At 40.6% G+C, this 12975-nt stretch overlaps 1 protein-coding gene and 1 long non-coding RNA gene across 2 annotated transcripts in view; one reads left to right on the top strand and one right to left on the bottom strand.

Moving 5' to 3' along the window:
* Positions 1 to 202: 202 nt before the first annotated feature.
* LOC148384245 (uncharacterized) overlaps positions 203 to 12975 on the top strand; it is a 16262-nt gene continuing 3489 nt past the window's right edge. The window contains exons 1-3 of the long non-coding RNA XR_015853449.1: positions 203 to 262; positions 361 to 412; positions 1546 to 1607. This is a non-coding gene — a long non-coding RNA (uncharacterized LOC148384245). The remainder of the gene's footprint in view (positions 263 to 360; positions 413 to 1545; positions 1608 to 12975) is intronic.
* Positions 3345 to 10061, bottom strand: LOC148384246 (uncharacterized). The gene is made up of 4 exons (XM_088358333.1): positions 9338 to 10061; positions 7955 to 8122; positions 6879 to 7003; positions 3345 to 6794 (listed from the first exon to the last, which is right to left on the bottom strand). Exons 1-4 carry the CDS (start codon positions 9788 to 9790, stop codon positions 4346 to 4348), a joined length of 3195 nt encoding a protein of 1064 aa, XP_088214459.1. The 5' UTR covers positions 9791 to 10061; the 3' UTR covers positions 3345 to 4345.

Raw genomic sequence — 12975 nt, 5'->3', positions numbered from 1 at the left:
ACAATGCCAACAATGCATTTATTTCGCCTAAATTCCTCAAATTAAAACCAAAAGCTGTTTTTTTTCTTCTTTTGCTTGCGTTGACATATGACAGTTTGGTGTTCCAACGACAGAGAGCGCTAATTGTTCAAAAATGAGTTTTTTTGGTAAAATGACTACACGCGTGGAAGAACTGCAATTTATCCTTTTGTCCGCTTGGTGGAGACAAACACAACGTGATATACCGATTATGTTTTTGAAGCGACAGCGTGTTTGTGTGCAGGTATGTCAAGTTTGTATTTTAAAATGACAGTATACACCTTTTTATTGTTCTACTGAATGCATTACGTAATTATTTGTGACATGTCCAAACCTTGACAGTCAAAGCAACAACATAGGCGAGACAAAGACGACTAGACAACAAAGAAAACAGGTAAAAGCCAACGCCCAAAAAAAAAAAAAAAAAAAAAAGACAAACAAGTCTTGAAAACAATCCACACAAGCAGGAAACAACAAATCTCAGCACATTAATTAACACAACTGAAACCAACACAGCTGGAACCTGGAGATAAACTGCTTACGTACTTCAATGTGCACTGTTGTACAATACAAAACCAAATAATGCAATGTGAGCCAATTAAATAGCCCACTGTGATTTATTTCATATTTGTTTACATTTTGAATCTGAATGATGCTTCACTCCCATCATTCTTAAGGTTAGTACATCTTTAATCCCATAAATACATTTTTTGTGGAGCAACTTTAAACGTCTGCTCATATTTTATTTAGCGTCCCCGAGCAGTTGTTAGAAGGTGTGCAGAATGCCACGTTTGTCTGTGGCAGCTCAGCTTCAGTTTATCATTTAGCAAAAAGCATGAGGAAGTACACCTCAGAACTAATTAGTTAATTAGCTGTTTGGAGAAAATGAAGTCATAAATTCATCTTGAAACTTAATCATTGGCATATTCACACATTGGAGATACGAGAAGTGGAAACTGTTAAGACTGTAATTTAGACTTTCGACTTTTCGCCATATGTGTAGAAGTCTCATATTGATTAAGAGTTTACGAGAATGTTTCCAACAACTAGTCTATTGTCATGACTCATCAGATATATTTTTTGCAGACATTAGCAGTTCGTGCTAGATCATGTGTACAAGCCGCTCTGCACTGTTTCCCAGAAATTCCACAGTCTTCTGTGAATTTGTTTGACCTCAATGAAGAGGTCAGAGCGGGACTCACATTTAGGTGTGACACAGTATTTAGATTCAGGATAATGAGAAACAAGCAGGTTGAGTCATAAATGCTGAGTTTCTGCCCTGACTTTACACTGGTCACTTTATTAGGTACACTTACAGGTAATCATGTACATTGCATTACCAAGATTTCTGTTTGATTTTTTATTTTTTTTGTGAAGTAGGTTAATTAATTTTTAAAGAGTAAGTCAAGAAAAAAAATGGCTTTATAATAATATGTTTTATACACTGCCACTAGTCTAAACATGGCATTCTAATTAATATTGTGTTTTTAGAATATGAAAATGTCTTTTTTTTAATTTTGTCTCGAGGTGGGCGACCATTTTGCACTTGCTGTCGACTGAAAATGACATCACAATGCCTTGGGACTCAGGTAACGACCAAGCACAGCTCCGTTTATGACCCAAGTGGCACAATTCCAATTGTTTGCTTTCATATGATGTAATTTGTGAAATCCAGTTGCCTTTTATTAATATCTCCAGTTTTTTTCTTTTTTTTTAACAATTCAAGTTTCATCTCGTGCCACATTCAAATTCTCTCTGTAAGTCGATTGGACACTCTGCCAGATGAAGTTAGCACAGGTATGGCCTCTAGAAAATAAACACATGAAGTCAGCTTCCGTGCCAATTGGAAGTTTTTTTTCCCCCGGGTGGAAAGTGTGCCTAAAAAGCAATTTCTGGTGCTTGCCGAGTTGCTCAGCATTAATCCCGCTTGGCTGCTTTCTCAGCAGACTGATCTTTGCCCCCCCGTCACATCTTCAAACCAGCTGTTGTCGTGCAGCATCTGCAAGTCAAAGCTGTTCTTTGCGTGACGATAGCGTCTGACTCGGCGGTGTTCTTAAAATATTTTTTGAAATCCATTCATCCTGTCGTCTGTGAAAAGAACACATTTGCACTGCATGATCAGAAAGCTGATTGAAAATCTAATCAACCTTTGGATTGAGTGAGCGTGAGCACGCTCGTTAACGCTCGACTCATTCCACGTTAATGTGAAATCCTTGATTGGTGTACACGCCAATTAATTCATATCATGTCTGGAAGGGTATTTCTAATGATCGTGTGTTTTGTTATCTTTGTATCTCTTTGCGGCTGTTGCATCATCATCATCACGCCGAAGGACGACCATGTCAGGAATGATTATTCATGATAAGCGTTTGGAAAGGCCCGGTTGGATGGATGACTTGGAGCATAACGTGTTTGCTGGTCTTTATCGGCGCCATCCATGACATCCCACCTCCATTGAGTAGAATCTCCTCTCCTATGTTTGTTGATGAGACACGAGTGTGTCTGATGGCAAAGTCAAGTCTCTCATCACCATGTAAATGGCTTCAGGGAGACGAGATGATTGCCAAATGTAGATTTGAATGCAAGCTGCATCCCATTCTGGGAGTTGCAGGATGTTTTGCACACGAGTAAACGTTCGCAGTATGGGCTTGGCCTAACTCCCTGTTCAGGTTTGACAAACGTTATCAGTCCAGACAATAGATGGCTTGCTTTTCTTTGCAAGTTATCCGTCATCGGTCTTAGCTGATAGCATCAATATGTGCCCATCCCTGCTCCATCTATTTATACAACTTGCACGTCCTCCCTCTGCTTGTTGAAACGATCTAAATTGAATATTAACTACAATGTGGTTCAATATGTATTCGAAGAATTGGACGGTGGATTAACACCGCAGTCTTATTTAAGACACTCCAGACAGGGCTGAACATGAAAAAGATGGCTAGATCAACTTCTTAGATATTTAATCCGTCCCTGCTTGTTCCGCCGCGAGGCATGCATGCTTTTTGGATTTAAGTCAGTTTGCAGAGTCTTTTCCGAGCTGCTCGGAAGAAGTCATCCATGATTTAAGAGCTAATGTCGAAGAATTGAGGTCACCTGACTTTCTAGAGTCAAAAAGTATTTTTGCCTATTGTCGGAAGAAGGGTTTGGAAAATATGCACCTGAAATCCTAAAAAAATAAAAATACTTTGCTTTTGAATAGTTATATATGTTCATGGTAATGTTGAATTAGTAAGACACATTTCCTGCTGGGATTAAATAAACTCACTAATCCTCATTTACACAACATTTAAGATGCAAAAAATGTTTCAGTCAATAAATAGAAGCCGTTTCGTTGACGTCTTCAACGGCTTTATTTGTCCTGAAAACAAAGACAGATCACCACTTTCAAACGTTGCCTTTTTATCCGTACATTATTTTTCCTGTGAATATATAAATAGTAACAAGAAAGAAAACACAACTTGAATTCTTAAGTCACTAAACCATTTCAAAAAAATCGCACGTACCGGAATAACAATAGCAGAGTAACAGAACATTCTGTAAAACAGAATATTTACCTTCAATGTACTTTAAATGTAAAGTGCACCATAAGCGTCAACTGGAAAATAGCCCAATAGTCACAAAAACAAACAAAATGTTCCTGTTTGATTTTTAAATATTATCTCGTGACAAGATTTTCAAAAAGCAACTTGTTATTGATGCGAATGTGCGAACAAATATCAATCAGTGTAATTTGTCGTCGTCTCCATTATTGTTGTGGAGCGTTTGAAAACAACTCTTAGGTGTGTCGTCTTGTTGCTGAACTGTCTGGCTTAACCAGTCAGACGGTGTGACGGAAAAGCAAGTTCATCTAATTAACTGTCGGAACTGTATTTAAAAGACTTCTTTGTTTGGTTGTCCTGAGAATAAAACGAAAACATCTCTGGAAGCGAGTTGACAAGTCGGCCGGTTTTCCGCCACATCACCGAAACCTGCTCGGATAATTCAAGACTCGATGTAGTATACGGGATAACGGAATTCAACTTTATCGTTTCTACTCAGTTCCTCTGCTGAGGTAGCTTTCGGGGGGAATGAGGAAGAAGCTCATTTGCTTTAGAGGAGAATGTTGGTGCACTTCTCAAAAGTCTAGCGTCAGCATTGTTCGACAACCTGAAGAGAATCTCCAAGGACGTTATTGACAGGAAAGCAAAATCGAATTGCTTTATTCCTGTGTTGAGTGACATGAGTGTGCTTTATTGACGGTAGAATCTATTTGCGTGACTTCATCCATCGAGATTTTCCAATCGATGACAAACCCCATTTATACTGTGTCCGCACGTAAACGTAGCCGTCATCCGTTCTGACCAGCGACCTCTTTAGCCGACCCATCTCTGTTGTCCACATTGCCGGATCCCGATCCCCTCTGAGTTCTCGACTTTCTCCCGAGAGCTTGATTTTGGGCTTCCTTTTCTTTCTCCAAAGTCTTTGACTTTACTTCGTCAACATTCCACCTCTCTTTCCCTTTGGAATCTCGATTGGCCGTCTTTTTGATTCCGCTCTCTCGACTTCTCACGTCCTCCTTCTCCCTCGTTTTCACTTTCTTCTCAAGACCTTGCGTTTCTTTGCTGGAGGTCGGCTTGGTTTTGTTGTCGAACAACGCAACGTACGCGGTGTAGTCTAAGAATACAGAACTGGACGCAGCTTTGTTCGACGTTTTCGTTCCCGTGTCGTCGGCGGTATCCGCTTTCCCGTGTCTTTCAACCTCTTTGATTGGCGAGTCGCTACATTCGACAAACTCCTCAGAGGTGGAGGAGCGATTGGAGTCATCTCTCGAGCGACCTCTCTCGAGAGCTCTAGAGCGATCTCTCGAGAGATCTCTCAAGCGATCTCTCGATAGAGCTCTCTGGCGATACCCAGGACTCATCTCCAACGTCGGAATACGTGAAGGCAAATCAGCAGAAGTGCGTCTGACGGCCGAAATTGACCGTCGTTCTCTCTTTGTCGATTGGACGGCTTTCTCTGGCGTTTGTTCTTTCGGGGATAGCGGGGAGTCTTGCGAGAGTCTCCTCATGCTCTTCATTGCCGAGTTTGCGGTATTATCAGAAGACTTTGTCGACGCGGCGTCCGTCCTGTCGGTAGACGTCTCGATGGTCGCGGCTTGGATCCGCTCCCACATCGTCAACGGGGAACTTTGACTGTAAGATATTCGTTGGGGTTTGTTTTCTTTGACATGGTACGTTTTTTTGTTGGATTCACTTTCATTCAGTGTTTTACAAGAATCGGGATCGGTGAGCTGTTTCGACGTAGCCTTGCTTTCAAGGTCGTCTACCGTCTTTGAACTTCCATCACAGTCGGTTGGTCTCAGCGGTTTTGTGTCATCTAAAGTATTTTTTTGAAGATTCACATTTTGGCTATTTGGTGCTAAAGAAGCATCTGACTGGATTTGTCTTTTGTTCCCCGAGACCACTTGAGTTCCTCCCTTTCGATCATGTAGTCCAACGGATTTTTTAATCTGATTGTCTGCAGAGGTTTCTTTTTGTTTATCCTCTTGATTTTTCTTGACGGGGTCACTCTTTGTGTCATCTTTCTGCAATCCCATTTTTCTGTTACTATTTTCATGAATTTTAGGCGTAGACTTGATTTCTCCTGCCGACTTGTGGATGGCTTCTTCATCTCTGCTCAGGCTGTTCAACCTCTGGAGAGTGCTTCTATTTGGCGTGGTCGGGCCGTTGCTGATATTCCTGTCTTTGGTAGTCGGGTGGGTAATATACGTTTTCAGGGTTTGATTACTTGAGCTTGAAGATGAGGAAGAGGAGGGGTGGGAGGTGTGACTTTTCGAGGGGCTATGTGATGACTCTGTATGGTTAGCTTGCACCGGATGTGTGGTTTTAGTTTCTGTGTGTTCCGTTCTGGAGTTTGAGTCAGCGGGGCTTGGCAGGTTAAGGGTTTGGGCAGCAGTCCGAATTTCTGACGATTTCCCTTGTTCGGAGGCGGGTTCGAGATTACCGGTACTACGACGGATGTGTTCGATGTTGCTGGACTTGGCTTGACCTTCATTTTGACCTATTGATGAAACCGAGTGAAGGTCAAGTTTGTCAGTTTTTGTATCGGTGGAATCCATGCGATGCAACCTGTCGTATATCGACTCTTTAACTTGGATCCGATCTTGGGATGGTGGCGGATTTGTCTTCTCCTGGATTTGCGTATGAGTCTCTCTCGGTTTAGCAACCTCTGGCATGGGTGCTTCGGGCATGGTGAAAGGATCTCTGAAGCGAATAGCTTGACTGACTTCGAACCTCTCGGAGCGTTGCAGATGCACTTGAGTCGGTCTGTTCATATCCATGATGTTTATAAAACCGATAACGTCGCTCGGGGGGTCAGGCTCGGGCCAGGTGGGCAAGTAAGGGATCAAGTATGCCTTCTCTAGATTTAAAAGTCCAGGATGGATGTCTTCCTCTTCTTGCATGGGTTCTTTACTTTCTCTTCCTCGTCTTCTCTTCTTAGTATCCGGCACCTCTGTTGTCTGGGACTCTTTGGGACTGTTAGCGCTCGTATTTTCTCCAAGTAAAGCATATTTGGGGTTGTACATTTTCTTTGTTACATTCGTAGAAGAAAGGACAACAGGTTCTAGGTGTGGGAGGGGTTCACGCTGAGGTTCTGGCTCCATGGGGACTCGCTGGAGATCAACAAATCTTGAGGTGGAGTAAAGATGGCGGAAGACGTGATCAAAAGCTTCCACCGCCTGGCCTGTAACCACGGTGACCAGGTTTTTGTCCAGTCGTGAGGACATCCAGGTGAAACTGGAAAACCAAAAATACAAAAAGATGTCTGAGAGATGATGACAAAAAATTGATTTGTCACTCTCAAGCATCAATTAAACTGACCTGAAAGATCCAGATACCGCTTTGTCTCCATCGATGAACATGAAGCGGTGTCCCAGTCGACCTTTCACCTTGGTGCAGGAGCGAGTGTAGAACTCTGTTCCTTCTGTGCAGCGTACCCGAAGGTGCTATAATTTAAGAATACTCAATATTATTGGTCATGTGATGTATGCTAGGAAAACAAAGTCACTGTAAATTGAAAATAATTGAAAGCAGTATTCGTGATGAGTGCCTTTGAAACCAGGGAATTAAATTTAAAGACTGAGACAACATCGTCCTTTGTCACGACACGACACGGTCTTGTGAGAAATTCCCCTTTGCTCTCCTTATGATCACAGCTTTCTCTTCCCCTTTGTGCATTCCTTTGCGTGATAAGCAAACTCAGCAGATTTTCTTTGGAGCCTTTGGGCGTTAAAGAAAGAACATTGTGTAAAATAAGATCATGTACAAGATCATCTCGTTGCAAACACAGATGCATCCAAAATATGCAAACAAATAAATAAATGCAGCTGGGAATTGTGAAAATCCTCAGAGTTGATGAAGGCAGATGTTCCCAGAGTAAATCGGTCAGAAAAGCAGCCGACTTGGCAAAGGCTGAGCCGAGCTCACTTGTCATGTTTGGCTGTCATGTGCAAGCTTTATTGAGCCTCGGATTCCTCACGAGACTTTTTTTTTTTTTTTTTCTGGTAATCCAGAAGCAGATGGTACTGAGAATCCTGTCAAGCTGCCTTTGTGCTTTCTTTTCGTTCCTCCAAAGACTTTGAGCGTGACTGTTTTTTTCTTTTTTTTAAAATAAATCCATGCACGTGCCCTCATTCTTTTATACGTTTCTCCCTCACATTGTAAAAGCTTGTTAAAAGCCAATGATGATTCAAGAATCGTGAAGTCACTAACTTCTTTTTAAATGTGACAATTTTGCCTGGGGTGCAATTACAATAAAATTTTTATTAGCTTTTCCATCCGCCGTCATCCAAGTTATGAGGTTATAAAGACTTTTCTAAAATATTAATCTTACAGTAGTCACTCCCAATGTATTTTAGCACACTATAAAACCCTTAATGATATAATACATAGTGTACCTTAAGATGTCCTGCGTGCATGTTGGCTCGCTGACACATGGACAGGAAATGAGGTAATGATGTGCTTTCCAACAAGATGTAGATAGAAACCTTCCTCCTAAAGCCAGCATCGATCAAATCTTTAAAGATGTCTACATCGGTGAAGACGTCCATTACAACAGCAATGACCTGGAGAAGAAAAAAATTGGATTGAAGTGGTTCCACGGATTTTGTTTAACTAAGACTAGTGAAAACACCAATGCTGCGTTTTGGCATATCATGACTGTTAGTGACGTTACATAATGCACACTTATGCAAATAATTAACGAAGCATGAAGGCACAGGAAGGAGATTCCTTTAGTCTTTTAGGTAGGTGATTCATGACGAGTGGGGCAGGACACAAACGTTGTTCGTGATTCACGTTATTGCTGGTTTTCCGACCGGTAGTACTCGTTTTATGGTGCCACAAAAAAAGCAGGCTCTGTTATTTATTGGAATATTTGACATGTATGGCCTTGAAGTGTTTTTCATATTTGATCGAGATTTATAGTACTGTAATTCTGATTTTACTATTGCCTGACTGGAAGTTGGTGAATGACTTGAGTAAAAATGGATAATGTTACTGCCCTAAGAATAGAACTTACTTATAAACTGAAAACAGCCAGTACAGTCAAATATTTAGATTTTATCACAGCTCTGACTTAGGAAAATAACAAAAAAATCTAATTTAAAAATTAATAATAATACATATTTTTTCCATTTTTTTTTTAAATTTTATAAAAGTGGGTCACGAGTTAGTGTCAAAAGAAAAATGCAAGTCCTGGAGGAGCAACAGTTGAGAACCACTTTAGATAAGGCTGATTAATCATGTCGCACTTTACACTGTCTCACGGAGTTGCTTAAGTTTGGACTCTGAACTCGAACTTACAGCCTACAACATTATGACAGATTCATATTTTGGATTTAGAAATGAGAGGCAGAATAAAACAATAATAGAACACTTCCCTGTTTATGTTGTCGACCTGTGGAATTAGTTTACTTGTAACCCCCATTTATTTATTTGGTATAGCCATCAAGGTCAAACCAGTGCTCATCACGTTCAAGGTCAGACCACTTGGAACATATTCTCGTCAATGGCCAATTTCAAGTTCTGAATAGTTGCTTTTGTCAAAGGGAAGATTTATGGGAACTACTGACTTCATTCGCTGAGGTAGTACACATGCAATTCTTGGCAGTGCTCATTCTGCTATTTAGGAGTTCAAATTGTTTTCAAATGTTATATTAGTGCAGCAAGCACATACTGTATTTATAACAGTTCCATTTTAAGAATTATGAAGTCATGTTAAGTGCATGCAAATGTAGGAAATTGCACCAAAAAAAAAAAAAAGAAGAAGTTTATAGCACCTTTTGAGCCTGTGCGATCATCCTTCTGACAATCTCCTTAATGTGCGTCTGACCCTCCAGCGGTGGTTGCGTGTACACGGTGGTGCGCGTCACCCCACGGTAAGCTTCAGTATGCGGCCAACCCAGGTCCATCTGCGGGATGGACATGTCCGATAACTCGGGCCAGTAGTGCTGCGACAATGGGTCCTCGTTTTCATCGGCATCCTCCGGGAAGATGTCTGAGCCTGGGTCATAAGGCTCCATCGTCTCCGTGAGCATTTCTTGCTCCAGGTCCGAAAGGAAGCTCCGAATTTGGCGTTCCTCCACGAACTTGTGGAAGGGCTCGCGACCTTCGCGGAGGAGAACCTCCAGAGCGAGCCTCTGGTCCTCGCTGTACAAAAAGTCCGGTTTGGACTCATTTATCCGGGGGTTCACGTTGTAATCGTCCAGGCACTGAATTTGAGACAGAGCCATAATGAAACGAAAGCGAGAAAAAAAAAAAAAATCAAGAACAAAAAGTTTCCAAAAAGTTCCTAGCTGCGTGAAATTTGATCGTTTGAATCACAACACAGTTTAACTCCGGGATGATTAAAAATGACTTCTTCTAATACTGTCATGGGAAGAACTTCCATGTTACACGAAGAGCCGATCCCGTTGCATCTCACAATGAGGAAGAAACACTTCAGCCCGACCGGCCGGCGAGCGAGAGCGTCGGTCACGCCTCTACCGAGGCACCGCCCGACAGGTGTCAGTGAAACACACACCCGACACACCTTTGTGACCCGCAGCGATTTCTTGCACTGGGTGGAGGAAAAAGATTTTAGGAGGGACTCCGATACAAAAGAAATGCACCCATCCCCTTTAAATGATTCATTAAATCATTACTGGCAATCCTGAAAACCACCAGCAGAAACCTGCGGCAATGTTTTACCTGTTCTTGAAAGAATTCCCCTTCCTGCTCCGGCATGGGAACCGCAGAGATTTTGAAAATGAAGCATATAATCATTTAGAGTGTCTGGAAACATTTTAGTGGGGTGATGAGGTGTTGTGGGTTTATTTACGCTGGTGTCAAACTCAAGGCCCGGGGGCCAGATACGGCCCACCATATTATTTTATGTGGCCCGCGAAGACAAATTCGTGTGTCATTACTAGAATTGCAAATTCTCTTCACTTTTACTAATATCTTTTTTTCTAAATATTTGACCAGTTTTTACTCGTATGATTTGAAAATGAGTTATTTGTCTGTTTGTTTTGTAGCTTTTACTGTATATAATGAGAAACTCATATATTTATTTGGGTTGACAGTCATAATGGCCCTCCGAAAGAAGCTATGACGACAATGCGGACCGCGAAAAAAACGAGTTTGGCTTTAAGGGATTTTTTTAAGCGATAAATTTTTATTTGACAGGAAGCAGATTAACAGTAAATTGTTTTATAATTTCAGATGTGCCTGAGAATGAATTGTATCTGCTGCATTGGTTACAATCAAATAAATAAAGCTATAATGAATTCTCATATTGATCGTCTATGGTTAGCAACTATTTTATATATGTTTGTTATTGTTATGTAGACAGTTTGCCTCGGGCACTGGCAACCCGCATCATGCCTCAGCTGACTAAATGTCAGCACTTCCAATAAAGACCTACTAAGAAGGGAAGAGAGCAAAACAAGGCGTCACAAGTTGGCTAGGCTGTTTTTTTCCAGATTTAAACTTCCTTGGAGTAATTTCAAAAGGCAAGACCAATGGAGCTGACTCGATTATTGTCACATGATAGTCTGTCTCGGTGCATGTAAATGTTTTAAGAGAGAAGTGACATCAGTATAGTCAGCATATTTTCTTTTAACGACGTTTTTTGTGTCTCTTAAAGAACCAGTCCACACATAAGAAATGTATTATTTTTTTAAAAAGTAGGTCAAACCAAACCTCAGAGAGCCGGCCAAAGTGCTGACTCCATGACTGAGTTCTTCTTTTTTTCTTTTTAGCTGTGTAAGGATTGTTTACACCGTCATTATTATCTGTTAGATCAAGTTGGACAAATTTCATGAAATTATACCACACAATGAAAATGTTGCCATAGAATGCCTGAGGACAAATGTTCCATTTTTTTCCCCTCTATTACCGGATCTCATAAAAGCAACCGTGCTAAGTCTAATTAATTGTTTGAACACTTGAAGCATTTATACAACTTATGTGACGTGTGTTGTTCATCCTGTCATTCGATTGCTGAAAGCTGCAAAGTCAGTCCAACTGGTTTCACATTTTTTTGTTGTTTTTGGCTTCACCTCCCAAGAATATGAGTGACTTCTTCGCTTTGACACTTTCCCGTCTGCTGCCTCTCACTTTATTACTGTCACTCGCATGTCTGCTGTTGATGTATTGCTTCTCCTCCCTGCATTCCCTTCTTTTTTTTTTTGCTTCTCTTCCGCCTTAGCTTCTCTTTCACCGCAACCCTATTTAACTGTCACATTTTGCCACGTGTCGCAGGTTCTTTTTTTGCTTGTTGATGTCAGCAGCAAAGTAATTTGTCACACACAGAACGAGCATTTGTTTTTTTCTCGCATGCTTTGAAATGACTCGGCAAAATTCTATTTAAAGCAGAAATGAGATAGGAGCTATTTTTGTCACACCTTTTGACAGCATCCAAACTCCCCCGTGAAAATCAAGTTAAAAAAAACAAACAAAAAAACCCAGGAAATTTGAGACTGAAAAATAATTGATCTGAAATGATGCGGCCGAAGGGGATTTCCAAATGTGACCTCATTTCCTACCCCAGTTGAAGTCTGACATCCTGGTGAGAGAAACAGCACCGCATTCTTAACATAGCACCAGTCAACTGACAACTGCGTTATTTAAAATGGCAGGATTGTGTGTGTGTTTCTGATGCTAAAACATCAGCTTGCTTACTCAAAGAATGACAGAAATGTGAAATAAAAACATACACACATTGAAATGTACCAGATAAGCCCATCCTAGACTGACTAAATTAATCAAAAACAATATGATAGACTTGCATGGTGCAACTCAACATTTCCTTAAAGAGCAAAATGCAAATTACACTTGAAAAAGTCCCTGATAAGTTTAGACGTGACCAAAATTTGCATGAATATGGATGTGAAATAAAAAACAAAAATTCCCTCCTACTGATATTACGATTCCCAGAATGAATTATAGCTCTTACACGTACGCAGCTCATTTAAATCTGTTAAATAATATGTGGATGACACATTTGTTCTCTAAATTAATTAGCATTAAAATATTATTTATTTTAATTAAAAAAATTAGTCTGTTCAAATATTAACTTTTTTTTTTTTTTAATCACATTTGCTATTGGGTGTATGTGCCTTGTTACTTCCAACTGGTCTTCTCAGCATTGCCCCGCCCTTCTTACTTCACCGCCTATTTGCTTGCTCCATTACTTTGATACTTGTAATCAGTCAGAGCATATTAAGTTGCCAACTCTTCTTTCATCCTGTTGTAATCCATCCGCAAAAAAACATCCGAGTACTTTGTGTGTCAGCCTTTTGAATATGATTTACATAATGGCATGACTTCTTTCTGCAACTTCAAAGCATCGACATAAATAAGCTTGACCAGTCAGTCACCTTAATTAGAAAGGAAAGTTCCTAAGAGGCCATATGTACTTTTTTTTTAATCACCG

Source organism: Syngnathus floridae, chromosome 17, assembly GCF_059516105.1.
Source record: "Syngnathus floridae isolate MCC-2025c chromosome 17, RoL_Sflo_1.0, whole genome shotgun sequence".
NCBI classification, from domain to species: Eukaryota; Metazoa; Chordata; class Actinopteri; order Syngnathiformes; family Syngnathidae; genus Syngnathus; species Syngnathus floridae.
Note: the sequence above shows the minus strand (reverse complement) of the source record. Positions and strands in the feature narration are given on the sequence as shown.

Excerpts from the sequence above, each read along its gene's own strand:
- LOC148384246 (XM_088358333.1), bottom strand. The coding sequence starts at position 9,790 with ATGGCTCTGTCTCAAATTCAGTGCCTGGACGATTACAACGTGAACCCC. Across the intron at positions 7,004-7,954 it reads TGCACGCAGGACATCTTAAG|CACCTTCGGGTACGCTGCAC; the intron begins GTACACTATGTA and ends CTTAAATTATAG. Across the intron at positions 6,795-6,878 it reads GCGGTATCTGGATCTTTCAG|TTTCACCTGGATGTCCTCAC; the intron begins GTCAGTTTAATT and ends TTGGTTTTCCAG.